The following is a 25360-nucleotide window of genomic DNA, read 5'->3' on the forward strand; positions in this document are numbered from 1 at the left end:
TCTGCAGCCATCATTGGGTCTGTCTGGAACATGAGAGTTAGTTGCCACAAGCTACAGCTCCTGCCCATGAAACAACCTACGTGTTTGCTCTGTCCCTGCAGAATTTCACTCCTGCAGGTGCCTGTGAGTCTTTAATTGGATGTACCCACGTGCTTTCTATTGCATGCCGGTACAGCTAGTGCCAGTCTCCTTAGCCCTTGAAGTACACACTGGCTGTCAGGTGTACCAAGGTAATTGTTTTAATGCCTGATATTTGTGAAAGACCTAATTTCTTTCCTTTGCTGCCCTGATCATGATGTGTAAATTCCCTCAGGTGCTTTTTTCAATCTGTTAATCTAAGTTCATCCTCCTGTGCAAATGGATTCTTACCTGTTTAGCTGATGACGTAGGGCAGCGTCCCCAAACTGCAATTACAGTCTTTCTGCCTTAATGAGTAAATCTGTTCCTGCGAGGAACACACTGAGGGGAAGAAATTATCTGTCAGGGCCCTGAGTGCACACACAGGCCTCAACGGCCATGACTGGCCTCATCCGGGGCCTGCACCCACCCTGGGGCCTGGCCGGGCGCTCCCGGACCTCCGGTCCCTGCCCGGGCGGTGCTGGTGCGACTGCCCCAGCTCCTGCACCGCCGCATGGCCTCCCCAGCCAGGCCTGGGGCTTGGGGCATTGGGCCTGGCCATACACACCTTTGCTGGGAAGCCACCATGCCACACTCAGCTCCTGGCCCGGCTGCAGACACTGGGTGCTTTAGCCCTCGTTCTGCGCTCGTGAGCCAGAAAGCGCCATGTTCCTCGACCGTGGCAGAATGCACGGTTTATGACAGCAGTGAGGTGCCTGGATGCCTCAGACGTGAATTGTGTAGGTGCACAACAGAGAGAAGGCGGCACCCAGTCTTCATGGTATCTCAGTTCCTCATCTTTACATGGGAGCTAGTACCTAAGTGTTTGGCAGATAACATCCATCAGTCCTACAAGAAGCTAAAATTAAGTTAATTTCTGGAACAGCTAGGCAGGACCCTGACCGAGCCCCGGGTTTCAGCTGACTGACACTCAGGGTGCCAGGAAGCCACAGAAAAATCTGCTGCCTTGAGAGCTTTAAACCTGCTCCAGGCTGACTGACTGTACTTGAACAATCATCAAAGTTTGTAGGGGATTAAAATTTATCTTTCCAAGTCCTTGAGTGCACATGGAGTGTCCCATGTGCAAAAAATCTTTGCATGTAGAACTGTGCATGACATTTCAGTCTTAAGTCACACTTCCACTGCACAAGTTATGCTAAGAATTCGCCCAACCTGTCCAAAGGTTTTCAGCTGAAGCATCTAATGGTATGAAAAGAGTTAGAATGGAAACAGAACAAGCTCTCTTTGAATAAGTTTGAGATCTGTGCTACAGGAAAAGAAAAAGAACAGCGCAGGGAGAGTTTCTGGTCCACTGTTTCCTCAGGCACAAGCTGACATGCATCACTGTGACATAAAATTTTGCATATTGGAGCATTCAAGTTTGTAAAAAATCCGAATGGAAGAGAGATATTTAGAAGCTTGCATTCCAGCTTACTAGAATTTTTTAAAACTCAACAATTAATTTTAAAATGTTTGATATTCTCTGCTATTATAATCTCATTGACTGTGTTTTAAGAGTACACTCTAAAAATAAATAGTAAACTATCACTGGAAAGTCATGAAGTGTGTTCTAGTTCTACCATTCTAGTAGCATGTCTCCTTTTCACCCATAACTGTTCCCAGACAGTTTCTGGCCTAATTTATCAGCCAAGTATCAGCTGGTTGTGAAAAGAGCATGCATACTAAGACACATGTAAGTTAGCTATATCCAGTAAACCACATCAGAACAGCAAACTGCTCTTACTTAGTCAGTTTCATCCTTCTACTAATTTTAAACCCCAGAGTTGTTTCAGTTGTTGCCATCTAGAATGGGAGGAAGCAGCTATTTACAGGTTGTACACTAAGGTTTGAGTTCCAGGTTTTCCAGTCTGAGGACCAATCCAAATATGACTGATTGTTCCCTAATGGAGGACTCACATCAGGCTAAAACGAGATGGAATGCAAAGCCACTTTGCTCACCAACAGATTTTTAAGCTGAAGTAGATTCAGTTTATAGAGGAAGGAGAGTACTTGGAGCAGAGTTAACCTTGCAGTATAGCTCTGATTTTACTGTATAAACATTGACAAGTCCCTTAACCTTCTTTAATTATAGTTTCTGTTCATACGACCAGGAAAGAAGGGTATTGTGAAGCCTGAAGAATAAAGGTCTATAGAATACTTTCAAATCATTGGATGACAAAAGTGTTATAAAATACAAGGGAGGATGTTCACTCTACTAATGGAGTAGCTGTTTATTTTGGTTGCTACTTAGAATTTCTGTTTCTGGAGATTCTACAACAAATGTTCAAAAAGGGATGGAGAGGAAAGGAATTGTCAGTCTCAGATAAAAATAGTTTCTTTTAAGCTGTTGAATTTCTAATATTCCTTGCATAATAATGAAGAAGAAAAAATAATGGTGTGTAGCTGTTCTCTGGTCTTTAGAAGAGGGCCAAAGAAGCAATGAACGCTATTGACTGTAATGGGGACATATTTATAAAATCCATCTTCCAGCCTAGTTTCTTGTACTTCCATCCCTTCAGATATTACCTAATCTAATCCATAATCCTGTCCATGTTTCAAAATGTTCCCACGAAAATAATGGAGGTTTTTTTATTTCTAAGAATGAATTTCTCCGTTTAGAGCTCTGGCTGAGGCATGGGAAATAGCCTTGTAATTTTAGCTAAGTGACACCTGATCAAGGATTTACACTCTTCTTTATTTTATTTTCCATGTGAAAATGAGTGGTTACACTTTAGACCAGTAGTTAGAAAAAATCTCCATGAAGATCTAATGGCACGACAATTTTCTTTCAGTGCATTTTTCTGGATACATTGCAGTAAGAATGGAAGATTTTATATATTTTCTTAACATTGATATCTAATAGAATGGTAATGTTTTTTGTTTTGCTCTTCTCTTCTGTCTTTCAGACAAAAGTGTTCCAGACCTTATTAGCATATTTTACAGCTGATTTCACAGATGGTGTAGCTGGTTTTCAGCTGGTATGAATGGATGGTTAAAAATCCTTTTGGGTTCCTAAGCTTCAACATATTTAAGGTAGTAGAAAAAAAATATAAACTTACACCACTGCTGTCCTGTCTGCAACCACTTGTCACCTGTTGTGCAAGCTCCTTAGACAGAACCTAAAGAATTCAAGAGACCATGGTTCTACATCTGATCCTACAGTAAACTGTTGTGTGACTTTTCATAAGTCCCTTTGCTGCAACACTTTCAGCCTGTAGCTAGTATATGGGCAGTAGCCAGATCCTCTTAAATGTTCGTGTTATAGCTATTAATTTTTTATAGTGAGAGTAGGGACTTTATGGCTGACTGAGCAAAGATTCAAGCTTCAGCAAGCCAGTCTGGACCTAATTGCATCTCAGGATGGATAACACACAAAGCTTGACTGTACAAGTAATAATTATGTCATGTGTACCGGGTAGCCTGCTGTCTCATATAAATATAACACCAAAGCTTCCTTGTAAGTCTTGATTTTTAACAAGTTTAGAAATATTGCAGAATTTGAGAGAAAAAAAGTCTGTTTGCTAAAATATGTCTTTCTTATGAATATCATGTTACATACAAGGAGATAAAGTCTAGGGTTTAGAGTCTCATCACAAGTTATAGTCTCTCCACTGATTTAATTCAGCTACGTGATACTCTAAAACCATGTTAGTACAAAATTATCGGTATTTCTTATTGTAACTGATAGAGAAACACATTCCGATTTAGTAGAAAGGTGTTAAGCTAATGCCGAAAAGCTTTAAATTTTCAGCTAGGATCTTTTCAGTGCAGAATTAGAGACACCTAGTCTGTTTATTAGAGATTACAGATCACAGCAGTCTAAGTATGAGGAACATAGGGTTGTGTGGTTTTTTTACTGCAGCCTCCTTTTTTTCTCCAGAAAGACTGAGAAAAAGAAAATGTTCTGGACTGCCTAGCCAAGACAAACTAGTATGAAAAAAATGGAACTCTTTAATAAATAAGAGTACCTGTCAAAAAAAGTCACTACTGTCTCTTCAACTAATGTGACTCCGAGTAGTAAACTTCTGCTAATAGATAGCTTAAAGGGTACTTAGTAAGTTAGTAAAGCTCTTACTTTTTAAGCCAATGAGTCAGATTCATATCCCACAGGAGCAGTGATTAAAAAAGAGAACATCACCAACTAATAGCCATCACCATCTAATGGTTCTACATGAAATACATTCATAGTCTCCAGAGGCTGGCAGCAGGATGTCTCCGCTTGCATAAACATTGCTGCTTTACATAAACAAGCATCTTCATAAGAAATGTTGGTACAAAACTAAGGAATAAAGTGATTAATCCAAGAAATGCTGAGCATCTGCACATTCTTGAGGACAAGAGGTGGGTATCAGCTCTGCCCTGTAGATCAGCCAGCAGCTCAGGATGGAAGAACAAAAGGTTGAATGCCAACATTGTGCTTGTACTGTTTTCAAACCTTTCCTGTAAGTAAATGCAAGTGCTGATGTGATCACTCTCAAGATGCTAAAGTACACATATCTATAAATTACATGTATGTAAAACTTCATGTTCAAAATTCAGCAATTCTAACTTTTAGGACTGCACATTAACTACAAAACAAACAAGATTATTCAAGATAGAATTTATTGTAAAAAATATTTGTTCTGTCTGTCTTCCAAACTGCTAATGAATAAGGATCAATATTGGTTTAGGTGAAAAATAGCTAATTAAAAATACACTCTCGGGCTGCCATCTCAATCCACAATACCATTTTTCAGCATGCAGTGGTATTTTTCACCAGTGATGTTAAGCCTCCTTAGAAATAGAAATTTCTAACAAAGAAAGGGGAAAAAAGGCAAAAAAATAATGAAGAAACATATTTAGATCAGATTTTAATAATCCTATTTAACTTTGGAGTCATCATCCATGTCCAGTTAACCAGGTGTTTTTGTTATTTCCAGTAGATTTATAAGTACTGAAAGAGCTGAATTAACTTACAGAGTTCTAGTAGTCATGAATAATACAGGATTAAAGGTATAGAGTTGTGCTTTGATTCCCCAGATTTAAGTCCTTTACTTGGCAGTGTATAATAAATACCTTAGAAATCTCTTTTCTCATTAATCTAGGGCTGGTAGATGTGGCAGTGAAGGTGTTACTGCAAATTAGCAGAATTTCCTAATCACCATTAATGTGACTGCTACAGTAAAGGTATCTGACAGACAAGCCATAGGATCTCACCTCATTATAAAAGAAACCACTACGGTTTAATAGTCTTAATTTAGCTAACAGTATATATTGCCTGGTCAATCTTCTTTTGAAGGTGCAACAAAATCTGTGGCCTTTGTGAGAGGCTCATTAGTTAAACATGAAAAGCTTTGACATGGCAGAGTGTCCTTCTTTCCTCTTGTCAGCACGTTATTTTGTGGCATACAGAGCAAGTGGAGACTGTCAATGGGAGACAGGAAAAAGACTGTGCCAAATAATTGGTCACATGAGCCAGGGCAAAAGAGTAATTACACATACCATGTGTGTGGAGGGAGGCATGGGTGGATGTGGGTAGCGAGTACAGTACATATTAAGCCTATGTATGCATATGTATATACAAACTATGTTTATGTATGCACAGTTACTGTGGTACATCTAAATGATTAATTTCAGAGCCAGGAGACCAAATTATTCACATTATAGCTTTCAGCAGCACGATGACTTGAGTCGCAAGGTACTGAACGCCTGCAGCTCAGTGGGGCACTTCAGAAAATGGAGCTCTCTTAATGTTCCTCAACTTCATACAGAAAAAATGTTTATTTATCAATGATGATAGAGTACTGAGACCCAAACCAACATAAGATCAGGTTAAAAATCCTTCAGTTCTTTAGTATTTTAATGTTATTTGATTCAAGATATGCAAAACCTTACACTGCTCAGTTGCTCAGTATTCAGCCTGTAACTTCCTGATGCTCTTTCTCGCTTTCTTTTTTTTTTTTTTTTTTAATAAATCTTAAGTTCATTTTGGTCCCAAATTATTGTCTTGGAAATTGATCTGGCTTTCAGTGAAGTTAATAGCAATGTTATGATCTTCTTTAATTGTGCAAGATCAGGCCCTCACTGAACAGCAGACATATTGAACAATAGGAAAACAATGCTATGAAGAGAACGTGGCTGCATTTTATTTTTAAAAAATGCTGTCTCTTATGAAGGTATAGGATGAGATCAAGAAGAAGAGTAAGATAATTTCCCCATAAAATTACTAGCTGTAAGTTACTAACTGCAGCAGTCTAACAGGACAGTTTTCTTTAATGCGACCTTTCTGAAAGAGTATTTTGGCTCTGTTTGTCAAGATGTATTTCTGGTGATTTTGCTCCCATATGAGATTCCTAGTGTTTCAGGAGAGAAAAAAATCAATGTCTACCTCTGATTTTGAGGAGAGCTGTAGCTCTGGAGAACAAGAAAGGGCTGCACTAGGCATATATGGCAGCTAGAAAACAACGCTTCCAGAAAGTATAACTTAATACTCCCCACCACTCCCTTTTTCTTCTAAGTAACAACTTAGGTAAATTGATTGATCTTCCAAATTTCCATTTACATTTTCAAAAATTGCTAAAGAAGTAAGCTTGCTGCTAAAAAGAGCTTTCTTTTACTTTCAATAGGTGTTGCATCTCAAGCAAGAAATTTCTTAGATTGATCGTAGTCAGATATGATCACTCAATTTCACATTAAGCCAACAGAAGTAAAAATATTTTAATCCCATGAATCATTGTCTTTGCTTGGGATTGAGAGGAGCAAAAAGTCACTGCAATCTACGTGACTATAGAAATAACTTTTCAAACACACAATCATGTAAACAATGAGCAGACTTCTATAATGAATTTTTCACAATAGCATTCAGACAGTAGCAGAAAAAATGGGAAAGGATGATGGGGTGATTACATCACTCAAAGATCCTCAAGTTGTTTTGTTGGCTTGTTGTACAAATGCTGCCTTCTGCAGCAAGATCTGTAAAACATTCAGCTGCTTGTTTTTATGTTTCCTAGTTAACATTTTCAGTCACAGTGTTTCAGCATTTCATGAACACCCCAAACACAGCAACTCTGGTGAACTCCACGTCTGTCGGGGAGGTTAGCTCTCACTGGTGGTGGATCAGCTTACTGAAAATATAGCAGATCTTTTTTTCTTTTTTTCTCTCCCATGCTTAAATTATGTACATGATTTAGAGAGAAATGGTGAACTCAAGAATCCGTAGGTAGTTTCTTTATGGAACTCTGATAGACAGTACACAACAGTTCTGTTGCTACACTTAAATACAGAGAGGAAGAGATATAAGACAAATGTTTCTACTCTCAGAGCTAGGTCTTACGGTAAAGCTGATCGAGCACATATTTAAAATGAGTAACTCCTTGTACAGTTGGAGTTGAGCATTGACAGCAGTCTGTAAAGTCTGATATCTAAATGGATTGCTCCTCCGAAGTTATTCCTTATATCCTGTAAATCTAAGTGGGGCCACTGTAGCTTTATCTCTGTATACTTAATGTGTCAGTCACTCATCTTTGAAAATACAGACTCTGTAAGGGTTTGACTTTTTATAGCATTCTTTTGTGATGCCATGTTTAAATAAAGTCAGACGTGGGCTTTTCGAGGGAAGAAGTTATTTTTATTTCTTCTGTCAGATTTGATTGTCAGATACATGTCTCTGAATTACTCTATGTATTTTTTTTTTCAAAATCGGGTCTATCTCACATTGGCCTCCATTTGATACGGATCCATGACTGATTTTGGCGTTACAATAGAACATCCTTCACTTATCACATACATTACATTTCTCTGCCGGTCATAAATTTACTTCACATGCATACACATGCTTAATCTCTGAAAGAAATTATTAAAACTTGAAACTGACATAGCCTTTCAAAAAAATTCCCAAACAGTAAATCACACCGCATGCCACTTTCTTCCCGCTCTGTGCTACACAATTTAACACTTAGTGAAAGGTACACAGAAAATACACCAAAATTCGGAAGTGAACCACAATACAGACTTAGGGTAACAAAGCCCTTACCTCTTTAAATGCATGATGGTCTCTAAATGGCACAGAAATCGTAGCACAAAAATACAGCTCTCCTGTCTTCCAACACACAGTCACAGTTTACACTATTTTCTTTACCTCGCCTTTTACACCATGCTACACATAGTTCATGCTTCCGTTGCCTGGGATTGGCTGGTGCATCTATGAGGCGCACACAGGACTCATGCTCGGAGCACCCTGCAGCCCTTGGTTAACCCTTCGCGGTGCAGCCTCTCCCCGCTGCGGGCAGCCCTGGCAAGCCCGCGCAGATGGGTGGCTGCCGGGCACCCGCTTCCCTGGGAGGCTGGATCCGGCCCTCCCCTACCCAGAGGCAGGCGAGGTGATGGAAGCAGCGAGCTTCCCTCTCTGCGGAGCCTGGGGGAGGCTGGGGGAGGCTGGGGGAGGCTGGGGGAGGCGGGGGTCCCGGCAGCCCGCGGCCCGGACCGGCGCTGCCGCCCGGCTGCAGGAGCTCGCTCCTCCCGCAGCCCCTCCTGCTGTTGCGGGCGGCGGCGCGGTCCGCACGCCCCCCCCCCACCCCCACCCCCCCCATCCCACCCCCCGCATGCTACGTCGCCCCGGGGGCGCCCACAACTTGGAGGAAGGGTGTAGGGTTAAGTCCAAGCGGATGACCAGGCAGGCATCTTTAAAGGTGTTTCCTCTGCCAGAGTCCCCTCCCTGGGTGTCCACCCGCCACTGCCAATGTTTGAAATTAGGAAATTTAACTCCTGGCCAAAAGGAAGTCCCAAAGCCACACAGCTCCGGAGGAGATGAAGGTAGCAGAGGAGGTAGCAGATAATCCTTGGCAGTGAAGCCTGACACAGACATGCAGGGAGACTGGACACCTAAATGAAGAGGGCTGTTGGGGACCATTCCCTCGGGAATGGGTCGCGGGGCTTGGGAAGTATTTACACACGACCAGTCTTATGTACAAAAAGCAAAAGAACCAACCAAAGCAATGCAAAAAGCCGTCAGGCTGCTGCCTCGGATTCCTGTTTTTTTCTGAGTCATCCAGCCCAATGTGAGCAGAGGGTATCCGCTGGTCTGGTAGTGCTGGCCACTGGAGATGAACCATCCAGGCTAACGGGAACCTTGTCTATTAAGCAAACCTCACGCTGGCTTGTTGCAATCGCCCATTAGGCCTACATTCATTGCATTGATTTATTTGATGTTTCTATGCAAAGTGTTCGGTGCGTGTCCCCCTGCCTTGTGCTGAGTATAGAAACGCCACCCGAGCCAACCTGTGTCAGTTTTACTGCCCAAGCACCGTTCTGCTGCCATCCATCACAGTGACTGTAATCTAAACAACTCCACTGCCCTCACTCATCCTGTGTCCTACCATCTCCCACCCCCGTCGGCACAGAAGGAATATAGAGTGCTCTTAAACCCAGGAAACATTCCGCTGATGGGCACATAAATCTCTTCTGCAGAACGCTATCATTTAACCGGCACAGCGAGTTGATGCTCACCGGCTGAGCTATTCCCACAGCCAGATAATCCCGCAGGACTCCACGGGTTGGGGTTTTTTTTCTCCAAGGTTTGGGGGTGGGGGGTGGGAGGAGAGAAGGATTAAAAATCAGGTAGAGCTTTTGAAACGCACTTACCTAGGCAATCCTCTATACCTAGGAAGGGAAAGGGGCATGACTGCGCGGAAACTTTCCGGAGCAGCCTGGTGCGGGAGAATCCCGGCAGCGGCGGCGGCAGCGGCGGCGGCAGAGGCAGAGGCGGGTATTTCAGGAGAAATGGCGGGGATTTGGTTAATTACCCCAGTCCCGTGCGAAGGGGCCTGGGCAGGAGGTGTGTGCGGCCGAGGGGCAGGCGGGGCAGAGGCGGCAGGTCGGCAATGACGGTAATGGGAAAAACCTCCCGCAGGAGAGACTCTGGGAGAAAGAGGCTTAGCTGTAAGGAGAGAAGTAGACATGGGGCTTTCGCGCTGCTGGGAGAAGCGAGGAGCTGGAGAAAGGATGAATTTTGGATCCCACGCTCGAAGGGCTTTTTCACTCCCCCTTTCCCGACATCAGCCAGCAATTTGGAGGGGGAGAGAGGCGGGGGAGCACTCTCGGGAGTACGGTATTGAAGGGGGTATTGATCTTTTCTATCCTCTGCTTACCACCAGGCAATAAATTCGGATCTCATGTATTTCTCGCTGGCATCTCTACCTGCTTGCAAGCCTTTAGCACCTTCCTTGTGATCTCTGCATGTATTGCTTTGGAGACATGACTGCACACAGACACACACACTTATCCTGCACACCAAATGACAGCGTTAAATGGAGCCCAATCAATACCTCCCCATGAGAAGTAACATGTTCCCTCCCTACCTTCTGCTGTTGACCGTGGGTGGGTCTCTGCCGCTAATTAGAGACACAGAAATACTGGAAGTATTAGACATAAATAGCACTCTGAAGGCACTTGTCCTTTTTTTTTTTTTTTCCCTCTTTTTTTTTCTTTTTTCTCTTTTTTTTTTTCTTCTTTTTTTTTCTTTTTTTTTTTTACAAAAGCTGTTTATTTCCTTGGTCCCCTTCTCTATTTTTCTTTCAAAGTAAAGAAGCCCCTACTTGATCCAAAAGATATTCTACGCTTCAAAACGCGGCAGGTATCTCTGTGGGCATACGTTTTGTGAAGACGGCGCCTCACGCCTACCCTGCGCTCCTTAGGCCAGCAACAATACAGGTATTCCCGAGAGCAGCGATAAATAAACCCAGGAGGTGCGAAGGGATGCCGAGATGCGGGAAGGGCGTGCAGCGGGAAGGGCAGCGGCAGGGCAGGAGCCGGATGCAGCCGCACGCCGCTCCCCCGCACCCTCCCCGCGCACCCCGGCGCGCTGTCACCTTCGGGCACAAGCGACAGGACAGGTGTAATTAGGGCTGGAAATCCTTTCCTCTCTCTTCTGGAGGGAACTTCCCCACCCCAATCCAATCCAAGCTTTTTCAGGGGATCAGTAACCAACTTTTCCACCTTATCTCCCTATGCAGACTTCCAGGCACTCCTTCAGACACGCTCACGACTTCCCTGAACCGCCAGCGGTTTCTGTCCATCCTCCTACACGGGGAGGAACGCTGAGCCCCTCCAGCACCCGTGCGAGCAGCTGTATCTGCAAGGGTTAAACTAGGGAATGCAGCATGTACAGTGCTTCATGAAAGCATTCATAAAATGTGATGCATAAGCAGTAGAATGGTAAAGACTCTGCGAGCGAGACTCCGGTGCGGACTGCCAACTTGGTGCCGAGAGCGGCGACTGACGCACGGAATGGATGTGGGCAAGCAGGGCTGCTGCTTCCTAATTCTTCGAGTTCAGAAAGTGGAGCCAGCCAGGCTACTGAAAGGTTCAGAAGCAAGGCGAGGCAATTAGGACGTTCCTTTTCTTGCCTTTTGCTTTTCCTTTTTTTTTTTTTTTTTTTAAATATTTTTAAAGTATCCTCTTTGTTGAAAACAAGCAACCTGAACGTGAAATAAAACCTACTCACCGGATGAAATTGCAGGAAGCCAAGCGGCTGTGAGCAAAATGCATCCCGACTCCAAGCATATAGTCCATGATCTTCGGCTTCAGGCTAGAGGAGGGCTTTGCATGGTGGTGGGACTTTGAGAACCATCAGCAGTTCTGTGCGGCACAGCAGCAAGTGTAACAGCCCATTCCCACCGCGCGTCCCTCCGTGTGTGTGTAGGGAGAGAAGCTCCAGACCCAGAGACGGGGCGGGGGAGGGAGGAGCAGGAGAGAGGGAAGGAAATCGGAACGGCAAGAGGAGTTGCGGGGAGGGTTAGGCTTTGCTGGGCTTGGGGTGGGATTTTTTGGTGGTGACGGCAGTGATCCTCAAGGATAGAACAGCAAATTGTGGGAACTGAGCAGCGGGCAGGAGGAGAGGGGTTTGCCAGCCGGGCGAGGCAATGGCCGGAGCGCAGCGGGCGGTGTGAGGGGCGCCGGGCCGGGGCGGGCCGGAGAGGGGCGAGCGCGGCCCCGCCAGCGGCGGCAGCGGGGCGGGCTGGGGGCACCGGCCACCTCCCGGGGCTGCTCCGCACCGCTCCGCTCCCCGCGGCGCCGGGATTCCCCGGACATCGCCACCGTCCCTCGGGGAGGGGGGCGGGGGCGGCGGGGCGCGGAGAGCTGCGGAGCGGGGGGAGCGGCATAGCCGGGGGCGGGGGACACACGGTACGGCCGAGGGCAGCCCGCGGGGCTGGGGCGGGCGGCACAGCCGGGGGGGGGACGGACACACGGACAGGCAAGGCATGACCCGTGGGCCGGGGCGGCGGGGGGGGCGTGTGGGGGGGCACGGCATGACCCGGGTGGCGGGGGCAGCCCGCGGGCCGGCGGCTGGGTGGCGCGGCACCCGCTCCTCCTGCAGCCGCAACGCGGAGAGCCACGGCGGCGGTACCGACCGGGTAAGCGGACCCCTGCGCCCCGCTTCCCCTACCCTCGGCCAAGCCTTTGTGTCAGATCCTTTCTGTTTCCCCCCCCAGCAGGCAGGTTTCCCCGGCGCCCGCCCGCCCGGCTGCGGCAGCCCCACCGCCCGCGCCCGGCCCCCTCCCCGCCCCCGACCGCGGAAGGCGGCGGAGCCCCGGCGCGGCTAGCCGGCCTGGGGGCGCACGGGGAGACAGACCCGCGGCTGTAAACATCGGCGGGGTGGGGTAGGGGGATGAGCGGTAATGTTGCTGCTAATCACCCGTGCCCCCCTCCCCGCTCGGGGAAAGCTAAGCATCCCCCTCCATCCCCCCCTTCCCGGCGCTCCTGGGCTCTCTGTATGGAAATCACGAGCTGGCTCGGTGGAAACATCTCCCTTTTCCTCGCACAGCGGCTCCGGAGCGTGTGCTGATTGTCAAGGTGTGTGCTGAATGGGGAGGCAGCGCCAGCATTTATGGAGCTTGGGTGTCATCTGCCACCCACCCCCCACCCCCCGGTCCTTCTCCTACACACGTGCTGTAAGCAGGCACGTGCGTTTATGGCTAATAAAAATGTGTTTCCCTATGTATAGTTAGTCTGAGAGCTCAGTACCAATAAACTGAAAGCCAGTCCGTGTCAGGGCACAGCCTGCAGATGAACAAGAAGCTTTGGCATCCTTGCGTGTGAATAAGATAGCCTGGCTGTGTTCACACCATGCTTTCCAGGATCTATAACCACAGTGACCATACAGACTATGTGATGTATACATTGGACTATATGGAGTAACCACCAGTATTGCACTAGCACTTGTCCATTGTGCTACATGTGGTCAAAAGAGACTAATTTCTGTTTAGCTTTTTTGATCAAGAAGGTTTTTGTCTCCTTCCAATTATCTCTTTAAGCACCAGTGTGAAGTGCTCATGTACCGGCGTTCACTTGCCAGTCTGGCAGTGTTATGTTTCCAGAATCTGTTGTGAGACGTTTGGCAACTGCAGAAACCCAAGATTTCTCTGGCATCACATTGGTTTGTTCGTGTCAATGTATTTCGTCATTTTTATACTAAAGAATTGTGCAGTGGTCTGATCTTAGTAATGATTTAGCCTTCTTTGGGTTTTATTGTCTTTTTCTTTATAGAGTGGAGGGAAAAAAAAGAAGTGAGGGAAAGATGTTATGGTCAGTAAAGGAAAAAATGCAGTGTCCATTTCAAGTGTAGTAGCTGTTAAATATGTAGGCATATGCATGATTCATTACGCAGTTATAAAAACAAAAGGCATCCCATCTTGCACCTTTGCCTCAGAATACATTTTCTCTTACAGCAACAAGTAGCACAGGCTCCTCCTCGCCCCCCCCCCCCCCCCTTGCCTTCACCCCATCCTGACAAAATGCCAGTTACAAAGGTCAGCCTGTTTATGTAAAGATCACTGTGTTTCTTTACAAAGACTGCTGCACATCAAGCCTGCAATGACTATCAAATAGACTTTTGGATTCGAGACACTCAATAAGAGTACTGTCCATTTTCTAGAACTGATAAAATCCCAGAGAAAACAAAAGACAAAGAGACATAGTGTATGAATGGGATAGATCAACAGTGCCAGGGTGCACATGGGCAGCAATATCTTCTTAGCAGTGTTTTTTACTGGAAATGCTAGCAAGATCCAATGGACCTTTATATATAAGTGTGCGTGTGTGTGTGTGAGAATATATAAAAAGATATCTGCTGTTATGCTAATGCTTTTCTGCTCTTCTCTTTAGGTTATTGCTACCTCTAGTGATGTCCTAGGCTTAACTTGTTCTGCAGCCACTTCACACCAAAGGTAGTTTAAATCAGACAAGGAGAATTTTGAATCTGACCAACCTCACCTTCCCAATAAAAGAGGCTGACTTCTCTAGACCTTGACTCAGACCTTTCACAGTTAGGTTCAGTTTTTATTTCATACCATCCAGAGGTGCAGTGGACAGTCTGATCTATACTGTGCTCCCTTTTCCTCCCTGCCAACTTCTCTAATCTAGAGAGCAGTACAACTCTGTTTCCTCAACTAGTATCACCTCTTCTGATCCTTTCCCACTTTAATAAGCATATTCTGCCATTATGCACTTGTGTATATCTGTCTAATACTTAAAGGTTAAAAAAAATTACCTTAAAGTAACAACACAGATTTTCCACTGTGGTCAATTCCAAGACCTGATTGCCACAACAGTTCCATTTTAGCCCTTAAAATAGTCTTGAAGCAGAGTTAAACTGCTGTAGTGGACTATGATGCCTTTTGTTCAATTATGTTAATAAACTATGGCCTTAGAATATAATATTATGAAATCTCATGATAGGGCAGAATACTGAAATTGCAAACAAACCGTACTTGAATAGGGCAGCCACCAAAAATACTAAAACCAAGCCTGGGACCTCGTCTAAAATGCGCAGCTGCACAACATCATGTGAGAGGGAAGAGTCCTCCCATGCCAAAAGCCCTGTGGTCCTGAATTACAGGTCATTACATTCCTTTGTCCTGTAAATCTGCATTAAGTAGCAGTGTATGTCTGTGTTGGTAAATGCATATTTCAACAGTGTATCCCATAACATTTTATTTTTTTTTGCTTTCTATAATCAGCCTTTTGACCCTCTTTCTTCCAGAACCTGCTGCATGCTTCTCTTTAGCTACTGAAAAATGTATGTAATTTATTAAGCCAGTTCAGCAGTTACCCTTAGTTTGCAACAGGCAAACCTATTAAGCAAACAATACTGTCACCTTCTTAAAGTGCCTCACTTCTCCTAGCTATAATGAATTCTCTGCATGCTACTCTGCTGTAAATTCTCCATCTAAAAATTCCATCCACTACGTCTTTTGTCAGGGGAAACTGTACTTGACTTTTGAAACAGTTGGGAGGAGCAAAGTGATAACCTACTAAAGTGCCTTGCCCTTAACTGAAATTATGGTGAAGTAATTAAAGTAGAGCAAAAACGCCTAAGCTCTGGATTGCTTATGTTCTTAGTGGTTTTGCTTGGGTAAGGTTTTTTTTAGAAGTCTGGTTTGAATGTCAAATTTGCATATTCAGCTAGAAAACATAGGGAATGCTTAATTGCCTATGTCCAGTGTCCATATTTAGCTTTGAAAACAATGTGTCACATATTCCTGGGTTTCATTTCTAGTTACTATTTACATCCACAAATTGAACTGTGTATCTAAACAAGTCATTATAGAAACATTATGCTGTATTTAGAATTTTGCTTTATACACATATCAGAGAAACATAGAACTGCAGAACAGCTCAGGTTGGAAGGGACCTCAGAAGGTCGTCTGGTCCAGCCTTTCATGGGAAGGGGAGTCTAGATGAGATTATCTAGCACACTGTCCAATCACATCTTGAAAACCTCCAGCAATGGGGCTCTCCCTGTCCCTGAGGAGGTTGTTCCAGTGAATGATCGTTCTTACTGTGAAAAACATTCTTTCTTATGTTGAGATGAAACTTCTTCTGGTGCAACTTGTACCCATTGCCCCTTGTCTTCTCCATGTAGTTCCTTGTGAAGAGCCTCCATACTCTTTGTAGCCACCCTGTAAGTACTGGGACACTACAATGAGGTCCCCCTGAGCCTTGTCCAGGGAGAAAAGACCTAACTGTTTCTGTATTTCCTCACAGGACACGTTCTGCAGCTCTTTGATCATCTTCATGGCTGCCTTTTGGACCCTTTCCAGACTGTCCACTTTCTTGAATTGTGGGGACCAGAATGGGACACAGTACTCCAGGTGCAGCATGACAAGCAATGAGTAGAGTGGGATGATCACATCTCTGTCTGTCTTAGTAATGCTCTGCAGATGCAGCCCAGGATCTGATTTGCCTTTGCTGCTGCAGTTACACACTGCCGACTCATGTTCAGCTTGTTGTCCACTGACAACATATTTCAACGTATATATTTTTTTGCTTTAACAGAGATATGATTCACTTGAATAAAATTATATCCACCGACTTTTTCTTTTCTTGCAGAGGAGATTATTTTTAGCATTTTCCAACATTTCACTTACAAGGAATGAACTAGTACTGTAGAATGTCTTTAATTTCTCCCCCAAAATTAGATCTAAGAAATACAGTATTAACAATGATTGAATACTCACTGGCCCTATCCTTTGGCAGCAGAGGACAAACATAAAGGGGTTGCTTTTCTATCATTAAAACACCAACCTTCTGAGATAGGATAGCCTCTTTGAAGAGATGGTATTTCTCTACTGCTTTCAGAAGATACTAACTGCAAGACCTCTAAGCTCACGTGAACTCACTAGGCATAGCTAGACACGCGTCTAGAAGGGTTACAACAGCAGTGGAGATGTAGAGGGATGACATTCTCTAGAGTTTGACAACCTACTGCTCCCTTTTCTTTTAAGATTTAAGTTTATTCTGTAGAATCTTCACAGCTGTTATTATCTGTGCAACATATGGGTACTCCAGGACTTGCACTGCAAATGCACACAGCAGCCTGAACCAGAAACAATGTCCCTCAATGAACAGAGGGATTTAATGGCTGTACCACGATAGGCATTGTTAGTAATTGTAAATTCTCCGTAGCACATAAAGCAAACGATGACTGCTATCACACAGCTTGCTAGGTAAAAATCAGATGACTTCTTTAAAGTGCCCCTAACCTTGATGTTAGAACTGAAGTGTGCAACAGAAAATGAAGTAATTGTCTTCAAATCCATGGGACAGTAATGTGCTACAGTACCGTTACTGACTTTTTAACCTATTTTTTTAAGTTAGGGTATATTTTGGCTATTTTTCCATGAACAATGGCAATGCAGGCAAAAATATGGGCCTGGCATTTTCAAAATAAGCTCTGATATATTCAGGTATTCACTTTTTCTTGCTAGATGGATTTAGAAAATCACAAAAGATTCTTACTTTCAAGAAAATGAAAAGATAAAAATAATTGTAGAGGAAAAGGTAAAGGAAGAGATGCATTTGAATTCATGTTGAAGCATGGTGTGGAGATGCTTATACATCAAATGCCTGGTTTTCTTAGGGAAAATTTATCCTCAGTGGCTGTAGTAGCGCAGTACCGGAAGGAATGTCCTATGAAAGCAGTGCAATATGTACTTCCAGTAGCTGATATGATGGAAGTGGAACAGAGGCCTCCGTCCCACAAACGCTGACTTTACAAGCAGTGTGAGAAGCACTGGTCTAATACTTAAGCAGATTTGCAGAGGAATGGAAGTGTATTTTTAGTGTCTTTGTGTTTAAATACAGAAGTCGTGCATCTTCTATCCCTATCTGGTTTTAGTGTTGTCACACAGACTTAAAGTCTGGCTGTTACTGTTTTGTTACTTCTGTGTAGTCAGAGATGAGTCCCTTCCAGACTAGGCAAGGTATTAACACAAAAAATCTCTGTCCCAGAGAGGTCAGAGACTGAAATGCATTTGAATTAATGATGTAGGACAGAAGAAGTGTTGGAAGTGAATAGAAGACTCCTCAATGCATTTTCTGTGGTGCACATAAAAAAGCAAGATCCGCTTTCAGACAAGATGAGTTTTTAGAAGGTTGATGGAGTCAAATGAAGTTCTGTTATATCTGATGCCTGGTACAAAAGACAGACTTACAGTAAGTTACAACAAAAGTAAGTCTGTATTCAAGGTGTAAGAGAGCCTGATTAGAATCTATGTACTTTCCCTTTATGAATGTTTGCAGAAGTAAACTATATATTTGCCAGAACATATAAAAGAAATTTTTCATGGACTGAAAAGGGAACAACTGACAGGTACCACTGAAATTTTCAATGCTTTACAGTGTCAAGGAATTACACACTAGAAAGGCACAGTTTTACAGGGTGGTTATGCTGGGAAGAAAAGGGCATGTAGAGAAAGCAATTTGCATTTGAAAAATAGATTATTTTACAGATACTGGTTCAAATTGATAGTCATTCCCTGAATAACATCTGTTGCATTATCTCAATAGATGTGGTTATCTCCCTTAGAAATGAGATCTGTAGTAAGATTTGAAAATAACCTTTGTTATTATATGTCATTACCTCATAAGAATCAAAATACATGGGCCACTAATGACAATGAACAAGAACAGCACAGTTTCTTGAACAGTCTGTTCAATGCATTTCCAGTCTCTAGCATGCACTTAAAATGCAGCAATATTACAAGCATTTATCATTTGCCTGGGCTATGGAGCTAATGAGATAGAAAAAGCATGAAGAATTTGGATGGATGAACTCCATTTACCTAATTTCCAACTCAAACATAATTATATGAAAACTAAGTAATATATGTATAAAGTCTTTTCTTTTTTCTTTTTTTTCTTTTTTTTTACAGTTCTTATCTTGCAAGAGCTTGGGTTGGGTCATTCTGGTGCACAACAGGTATGTTTTCCTGTTAGCAGCAGCCATCACTGTTGTAATATTTCAACTTCTTCCTGACTGGTGGGGGACCGCTACTAGGAAGACATCAGGTTCTCTTCTCAGTCACAAGGAAAGGAGGCAGTAAAAAAGATGTCTCTTACATCATTTATTTGATTACGTTCTCCATTTGTCAAAGCAGTAGAGCACAAAGCCCAAATGTACTTTGTGAAGCACTCTGGAATCTGCTTGGTTTTAAGCATGCCCTTAAAAACCTCAGCAAACAAGGGTGGCTTTATACCTTTGGTTACTCTTTAGCATGTGTTTTGCTGAATCACATGACAACAGTTGTTTATACATTTTAGGTGGTGCAAATGTCTTTTCCAGAAAGCCATATTTTCAGTTGCATTCATTTGAATGACATAGGAGGAAAAGTAAATAAAATCTTAGGACCTGATTCATAAAACATGTGCCTCCGGTTTTGAGTTAGTTGTCTTGATTTTGCTCAGCCTTAGAAATAACATTCACTTTTTGGCAGAAATCTCTGACACAGCGGAACACTAAGATGTGTTCCTATTTTGAATTTAGGAGATCAGACATCTGTTTCCTTGTTTTTTTCAGATAAACCCAGGAAAAGCAACACTGGCAAAATGTATTAACATAGGATAATCTCAATGTCCCCATTCGTTGTGCACTTCACATGACTAAGTAATAAAAATACCACCAAACAACAGAACCCCAAGGTACCATTCTCATCGAGTACTGTTTGGATTGTCTAGAGGCAGCAGAAGGTCTTCTCAGCTACTGACATTTATCAGACAATTCGTTGTCTGTATGTAAGGTAATTGGCAGTTGCTTTTTGAGACAATTAAGCACTTAGAGTCTGAATAATTTTTGTAGCTGACATGTATTAAGCCAAATATGGTTGGTATGGAGTTAACCAGTCTATACCTTACAGTTAAAACACCTGTACCTACAGTACCTTACGTTAATGCTCCAATCACTATCTACTCTTAAGAAATAACCATAGCATGATTTATATTTTTTTTTCAAATTTAGTAGTCAACACTTGTCTTGTAGTCCAAGGAATTGCATAAATAGCAAAAACCAATGCAGATACGAGTACATGAAGAAAACATTTACAACTTCTCTGATTTCTGAATGAGTAAAACATTTTCCTCTGTAAAAGTGAAAAATGAGAAAACAAGGACAAGGAAATTTAACTTGGTCTACTCACAAAAATAAGAATTATCACACATGAGTTTTCCTTTCACAATAAGAGAAAAAAAATCAGTGAAGTATAACAAAATAAACACCTTCAAAACAAGTTACTCACTAGATAAGTGGGCCTAACTCCTGAATACTGCGATTGGAAAAATATACTGACTCAGTACCTAGTTTATTTTTTCATAGAATGTTCAAACCTGTTAAGAATACTTAATTTTCTGCAGGCCTCTGGGCCTGTGTGCGATGGTGTGGATGTTCCCGGTGCGGCACGGTGTGTCGGGTCTGTGGCTGGAGCAGTGCTGGCGGCGCGCGGACGCGCCACTGCTGCGGAGTGGGGCTCACACAGTGGCCAGGCTGTCCCCCCGCACGCCCCCGCACCCCACGGGCCAGCAGGAGGGGACACCCCCAGGCCAGCAGACCTGAACTGACCCAAGGGATATTCCATACCGTGTCATGTCATGCTCAGCAGTAAAACCGGGAGCTGAGGTTTTTCCCAAAGTAGCCATTGCTCAGAGACCAGCTAGGCATCGGCCTGCTGCTGGGAGGTAGCCAGCGATTGCCTTGGAATCACTTGGGGTTTGGGGGTTTAGGGTTTTTTGTTGTTGTTTTGGGGGGGGGGGGGGGGTTTAACACTTATTAAACTGGCTTTCTCTCAGCCCATGAGTTTTTCTCATTTTTGCCCCTCCTATTCCCCCTCCTGTTGCAGAGGAGTGAGACAGTCTGAGTAACTGAGTGAAGAATGCCCAGGTGGGGGCTTAGCTGCCTACCCCCTCAGTTAACCCGCTACAGCCCCCAAGGCCAGTTTTGGAAACATAAGTTGTTCTGCCTCAGCAGTTGTTGAGTTTTTGAAACAGAGAATGGTCTTGCCTGCCAAATACTGTAGCTCCACACAGCTATCTTTTTTCAGTAATCTCAAATTCTGTTACATAAATATTTATATATGATCCTAAGAAATGTACGAAAGCACAGAAAATAAGAACAAATACTTAAGAAGGTGGGAGTAGATTCTCATATCAAAAGTACTAATATTATTAAGCTGGCTTTTGCTGCGATATTTCGTTCCCTAAGTAGCTGTCAATAATCATGGGTCTTTGCTGGGTCAGTTTTCTTTCTTTGTGTTTGTCCTTTCACTTGGTCATTTATTTCCTTGAAAACTGAACATGGTTTGTAATTTTCCTGCTACTCTACTTGTGGCTGAACACACACAAAAATCGGGTATTCACAGAAACATGGGGGCTCTGACGGCCTCACCTTGCTCTGTGATTTTGCTGGAGAGTATATACGGGAGCAGTGAACCCAGTAGGGGTTATGTAGAGCCCCTGCTGGAGGTGGGTAATAATATTTATTGCTATTTGGCATCTTAAGTGAAGCTAAAGTCTTATGTAATGCAGGTAGAGATTTATTTGGGAATGTAAAAGGCTTTAGCATCTTTCAGTAAGAGCCCGTGGGACCCCGTGCATATGCCATGTGAAGTGGATGTGACCGTGCAGCATCCAGCTTGCTTTGGTTGTAGAAAGACTGTGTCTTCATCATCCACTCAGGCACACAACTGATAAGTATAACTGAAGGATCTTATCACTGCCTTAATCCTCCATCCACATTGCCTGCTATTATCTCTCATGCTTACTTGTTATGCTTTGATCCTAGTGAAGCTGGAACTTTTTTGGTTAAAGAATTCTGGCTTATTGTAAGTCTGCACCCATGGCCCCTGCAGGGCTCCAATACTGCCCTGTAGTATCATGAGAGTATGGCAGGAGAGGAGAGCCTGCTAACCTGTAGAATGCTATCACGTAGAGATTGAATATACCTGTAAGACCAGCTGTTTATAACTTGGAAATATTTTATGTGGTTTGTATTTAAAGAATTATTAAAATGTGAAAACCCAAGCTTGTATGGAATTACATATTTTTCATGTCAGCAAAATTAGATCGTAAAATTCTTCCTGATTTTCTTGCAAATTAAAAGTCACCCAAAACTTACAAGGTTTTGATTAGAATAATTTCTGTGGCAAAAGTAGCTAACAGTTCAGACACTAGGTCATTTCAGTTTTCAGTGGATATTTGTGTTACCGAGTCATCCTTTTTCTGAACCACATGGGGCAGGCACTTGTTGCTGGATCAGATCCTCTATACCCTGCCTTGCAGATTGCTGGATAACTGAAGTAAGCCTGCTAACTAAAAATTGTACTCTAGATCTGAGAAAATTTTCTGATTTTCATTTTTACTTTCTATAGGTCAATTTCTGACAAATTTTACCAGGCATTTCCCTGACAACTTGCAATCAGCTTCAGATGTAAATACATGTAAAGACTGTGTTTTAACTGCACATAATATAAACCTGCCGTTAAAATAAAAAAGCATATGTAGACTCATATCTTTCAATTATTCCAAAATGCAAAATTCTTCTTATGATAACAAGCCCCTTTCATTTCTGGGAGCCTGTGAAGAAATGCACTTAGCAACATGTATTGATGGCCACCAGATCTTAGGGGTTTTTCAAATGTTAAAAGTTTCTATAGAAATGCAAGGAAAATGTCTCAAATATATTTTTAACATCCCGTGCTTTCAGGACTGCATTTCATTCATCTCATGTGTTTGCGTGCAGATGATCTTATTCTGCAACGTACTGTATGCAACAGTTGAGAAAAAGGGGCTTAATAAATAGTCATATTTTATACTTGTCACAGGTAATTGTGGTGCACTTTTCAGTGGCTTAGTTAAATAATTTCTCTTCCTGTAGGGCTGTAAAGTTGGTAAGCAGCAAAGAAGAACTATTCAAAGTTTGCCAATGTATCCACCATTTATAATAGTACTGGGAGCATTTTCCTTTCTCAAATCAGCAATTAGAACAATGAAGTCATTTTAAGTTATGCTGTTTCTCAATGTGCTCATTGCACAGTAATTACTGCATCATCACCTGCAACATCTTGCAGTGCTGGAAAATGAAAGCCATTATCCTAAGAAGTTTTCTGTAGGATTTTTCATTCAAGTTAGCTAAAGCACATGCAGAGTGATCCTACTAGCTTCTTCATTAAAATCTACTCCTACACCCAAAGTGATTCTCATCCTGTTCAGACACTCTCCTGTATTATTTAAAGAATCCTCTCCTAAAACATGCCACTACAATGACTGGTGTCTCTGGCCAGTCTTAAATAGAGTCCTGTTTTGGTCACAGAAAACTTTTCCTGGAGGTAACTACATAAGCTCTGCCTCTCCTCAACAATCACAAATATTTAAACCTCGGTCTCTAAGTAGCTTGCGAAAAGATTCTTTAAAAAGTCTTTTGGTAATGTATCATCATAAAGGTAAAATTTCAAAGTACATTCACAATGACCTAAGTCTTTAACCACTGAAGCTGGTAAAAAATGTACATGAATCATGCAGAAAGTGCTCCATGTACCTCCTGTGACAGAAATAATTTATACTTGTGATGGGCTGACCTTGGCTGGCTGCCAGACGCCCACCTAGCGACTCTCTAACTCCCACTCTCCCAACAGGACAGGCAGACAAAATAAGCAGAAAAAGCCTGTGGGTTGGGACAAGGACAGGGAGATCACTTACCAGTCAAAGTCATGGGCCAAACATACCTGATTTGGGGAAAATTAATTTAATTTATTGCCAGTTAAAATCGAGTTGGTAAATCAGAAACAAAGAAATAAAATCAAAATAACACCTTCTCCCCCTGCTTTTTTCCCATACTCGACTTCAGTCCTATATTCTCAGCTCCTCTACCACCTCCCCCACCCCTGAGCAGCCCAGGATGTGCGATGGGGGTTGTGGTCAGCCCATGACAGCTCCTCTCTGCTGTTCCTTCCTCCTCACTTTCCCCCCTGCTCCACCATGGTCTTCTCTACAGGCTGTGAGGGAATCTCTGCTCTGGCATCTCTTCCCCCTCCTTCTTTACTGACCTCGGTATCTGTAGGGCTGCCTATCACACTCCTCTGCCTGTCCAGAATTTTTGCTCTTTCTTAAATACGTTTTCAGAGAGGCACCACCTGCATTGCTGACAGGCAGCTTTGTATATGCCTTTTCTTTGAAGGAAGAGGAAAGGGGAAAACAGAAGGGGAATTGACTTTCCAGATGAACTTCTGTCTGGATGAAGAGAGACCTTTGTTCAGGTCAGGTTTTGAGTTTATCTAATGCTTCTGTGCTTCTCATAACACTTACCTGTGTGTTTATCTTCACTCAGGTGCTTAAATGCTGTCTCGATGAGAAATGGATTCAAAAATATACGTGAGTGCTTTCCTGAGCCATGGCCAAAATCTATACGTAACTGAAAGAGGGTCTGTTCTAGTTTATTTTAAAGGTATTATTGAGGAAAAAAATATTGGCAAGCACATTCCATAGTTGTCAAGTTAGGCAATGAACTAAATACAAAGTTGAGAGAAGAGGTCCTCCTCTTTGTATGCCAGTTGCTTCAGCTTTCATTATAGGAGGCACAATAGAATTTTCCCTGGGTTTTTATCAACTTTGTTAATTTACCTCTATTCTGAAATCTTTATGAAAGATCAGCATAAGAGTAAAAAGTAATTTCTGTCCAGTGCCAAAGTACAGTGAAACGACAAGGTAATAACAAAGTAATTACTACAGGATAAAGGCCTAAATACTCAGAGGGCAGACACATTAAGAATGTACAAATGTATTGCAGCATGGCATACTGAAAAAGATACAAAGCAGCCTCAAGTTTATTTCCCAGTCTGCTTTTGAGAGTGTGAGGTGCACCAGGAGTACATGACATGAAAATGTAGTATCTTCCCTTTGTATGCAAACCATAAGAATTTGGGTAGCTTGGGGGCTGTAGTGGTTTAGATTTTTGAAATTTTGGACTGGAGAGTAACTTCCACTCCCTGTTTAAAAAAAAAACAACAAACACTACCAACAAATAAAGGTTTCAAAAGAGAGGAGGAAAATACAGACCCTTGTACCTGTACAGTGGACTGTATACTTTGATATATACTGGCAACACAGTGGAAAATTATGCCTTGACCTCATCAAATTTCCTATACAGTAGGGGTCTTTGAGGGTTTTAGAACCATCTTAATAGTGCCTATATTAATTCACATTTTTTACATTTCATGTAAACTGAATATTGAACAATGAATTATCTTTGTGGCTGGATTTATAACACCATTTGCAGTCACACTTCCAGAGGCACGATTTCTAGTTTGGGAGCTGTTGGTTCAAGGGAAAGACCAGATGGTCACTGTCCTGACACAGTTTAAATTCAGAAAAGCCCAAACTTGGCTTTGTATGATGGTTCTCAAATGACACGTGGTGCTGCTTCACTCCGCTTGAGGGCCGGGGC

General features: G+C 43.0%; 1 protein-coding gene across 2 annotated transcripts in view; it reads right to left on the reverse strand.

Annotated features, from left to right (window-relative positions):
* The window catches only part of BRINP3 (BMP/retinoic acid inducible neural specific 3), a 213920-nt gene extending 201713 nt beyond the window's left edge, over positions 1-12207 (reverse strand). For both annotated transcript variants that reach the window (XM_056356486.1, XM_056356485.1), the window contains exon 1: positions 11597-12207. In XM_056356486.1, coding sequence (XP_056212461.1) covers positions 11597-11664 — 68 coding nt within the window. In that variant the 5' untranslated portion in view covers positions 11665-12207. The remainder of the gene's footprint in view (positions 1-11596) is intronic.
* Between the last annotated feature and the right edge of the window lie 13153 nt (positions 12208-25360).

Source organism: Falco biarmicus, chromosome 11 (genome assembly GCF_023638135.1).
Source record: "Falco biarmicus isolate bFalBia1 chromosome 11, bFalBia1.pri, whole genome shotgun sequence".
NCBI lineage: Eukaryota > Metazoa > Chordata > Aves > Falconiformes > Falconidae > Falco > Falco biarmicus.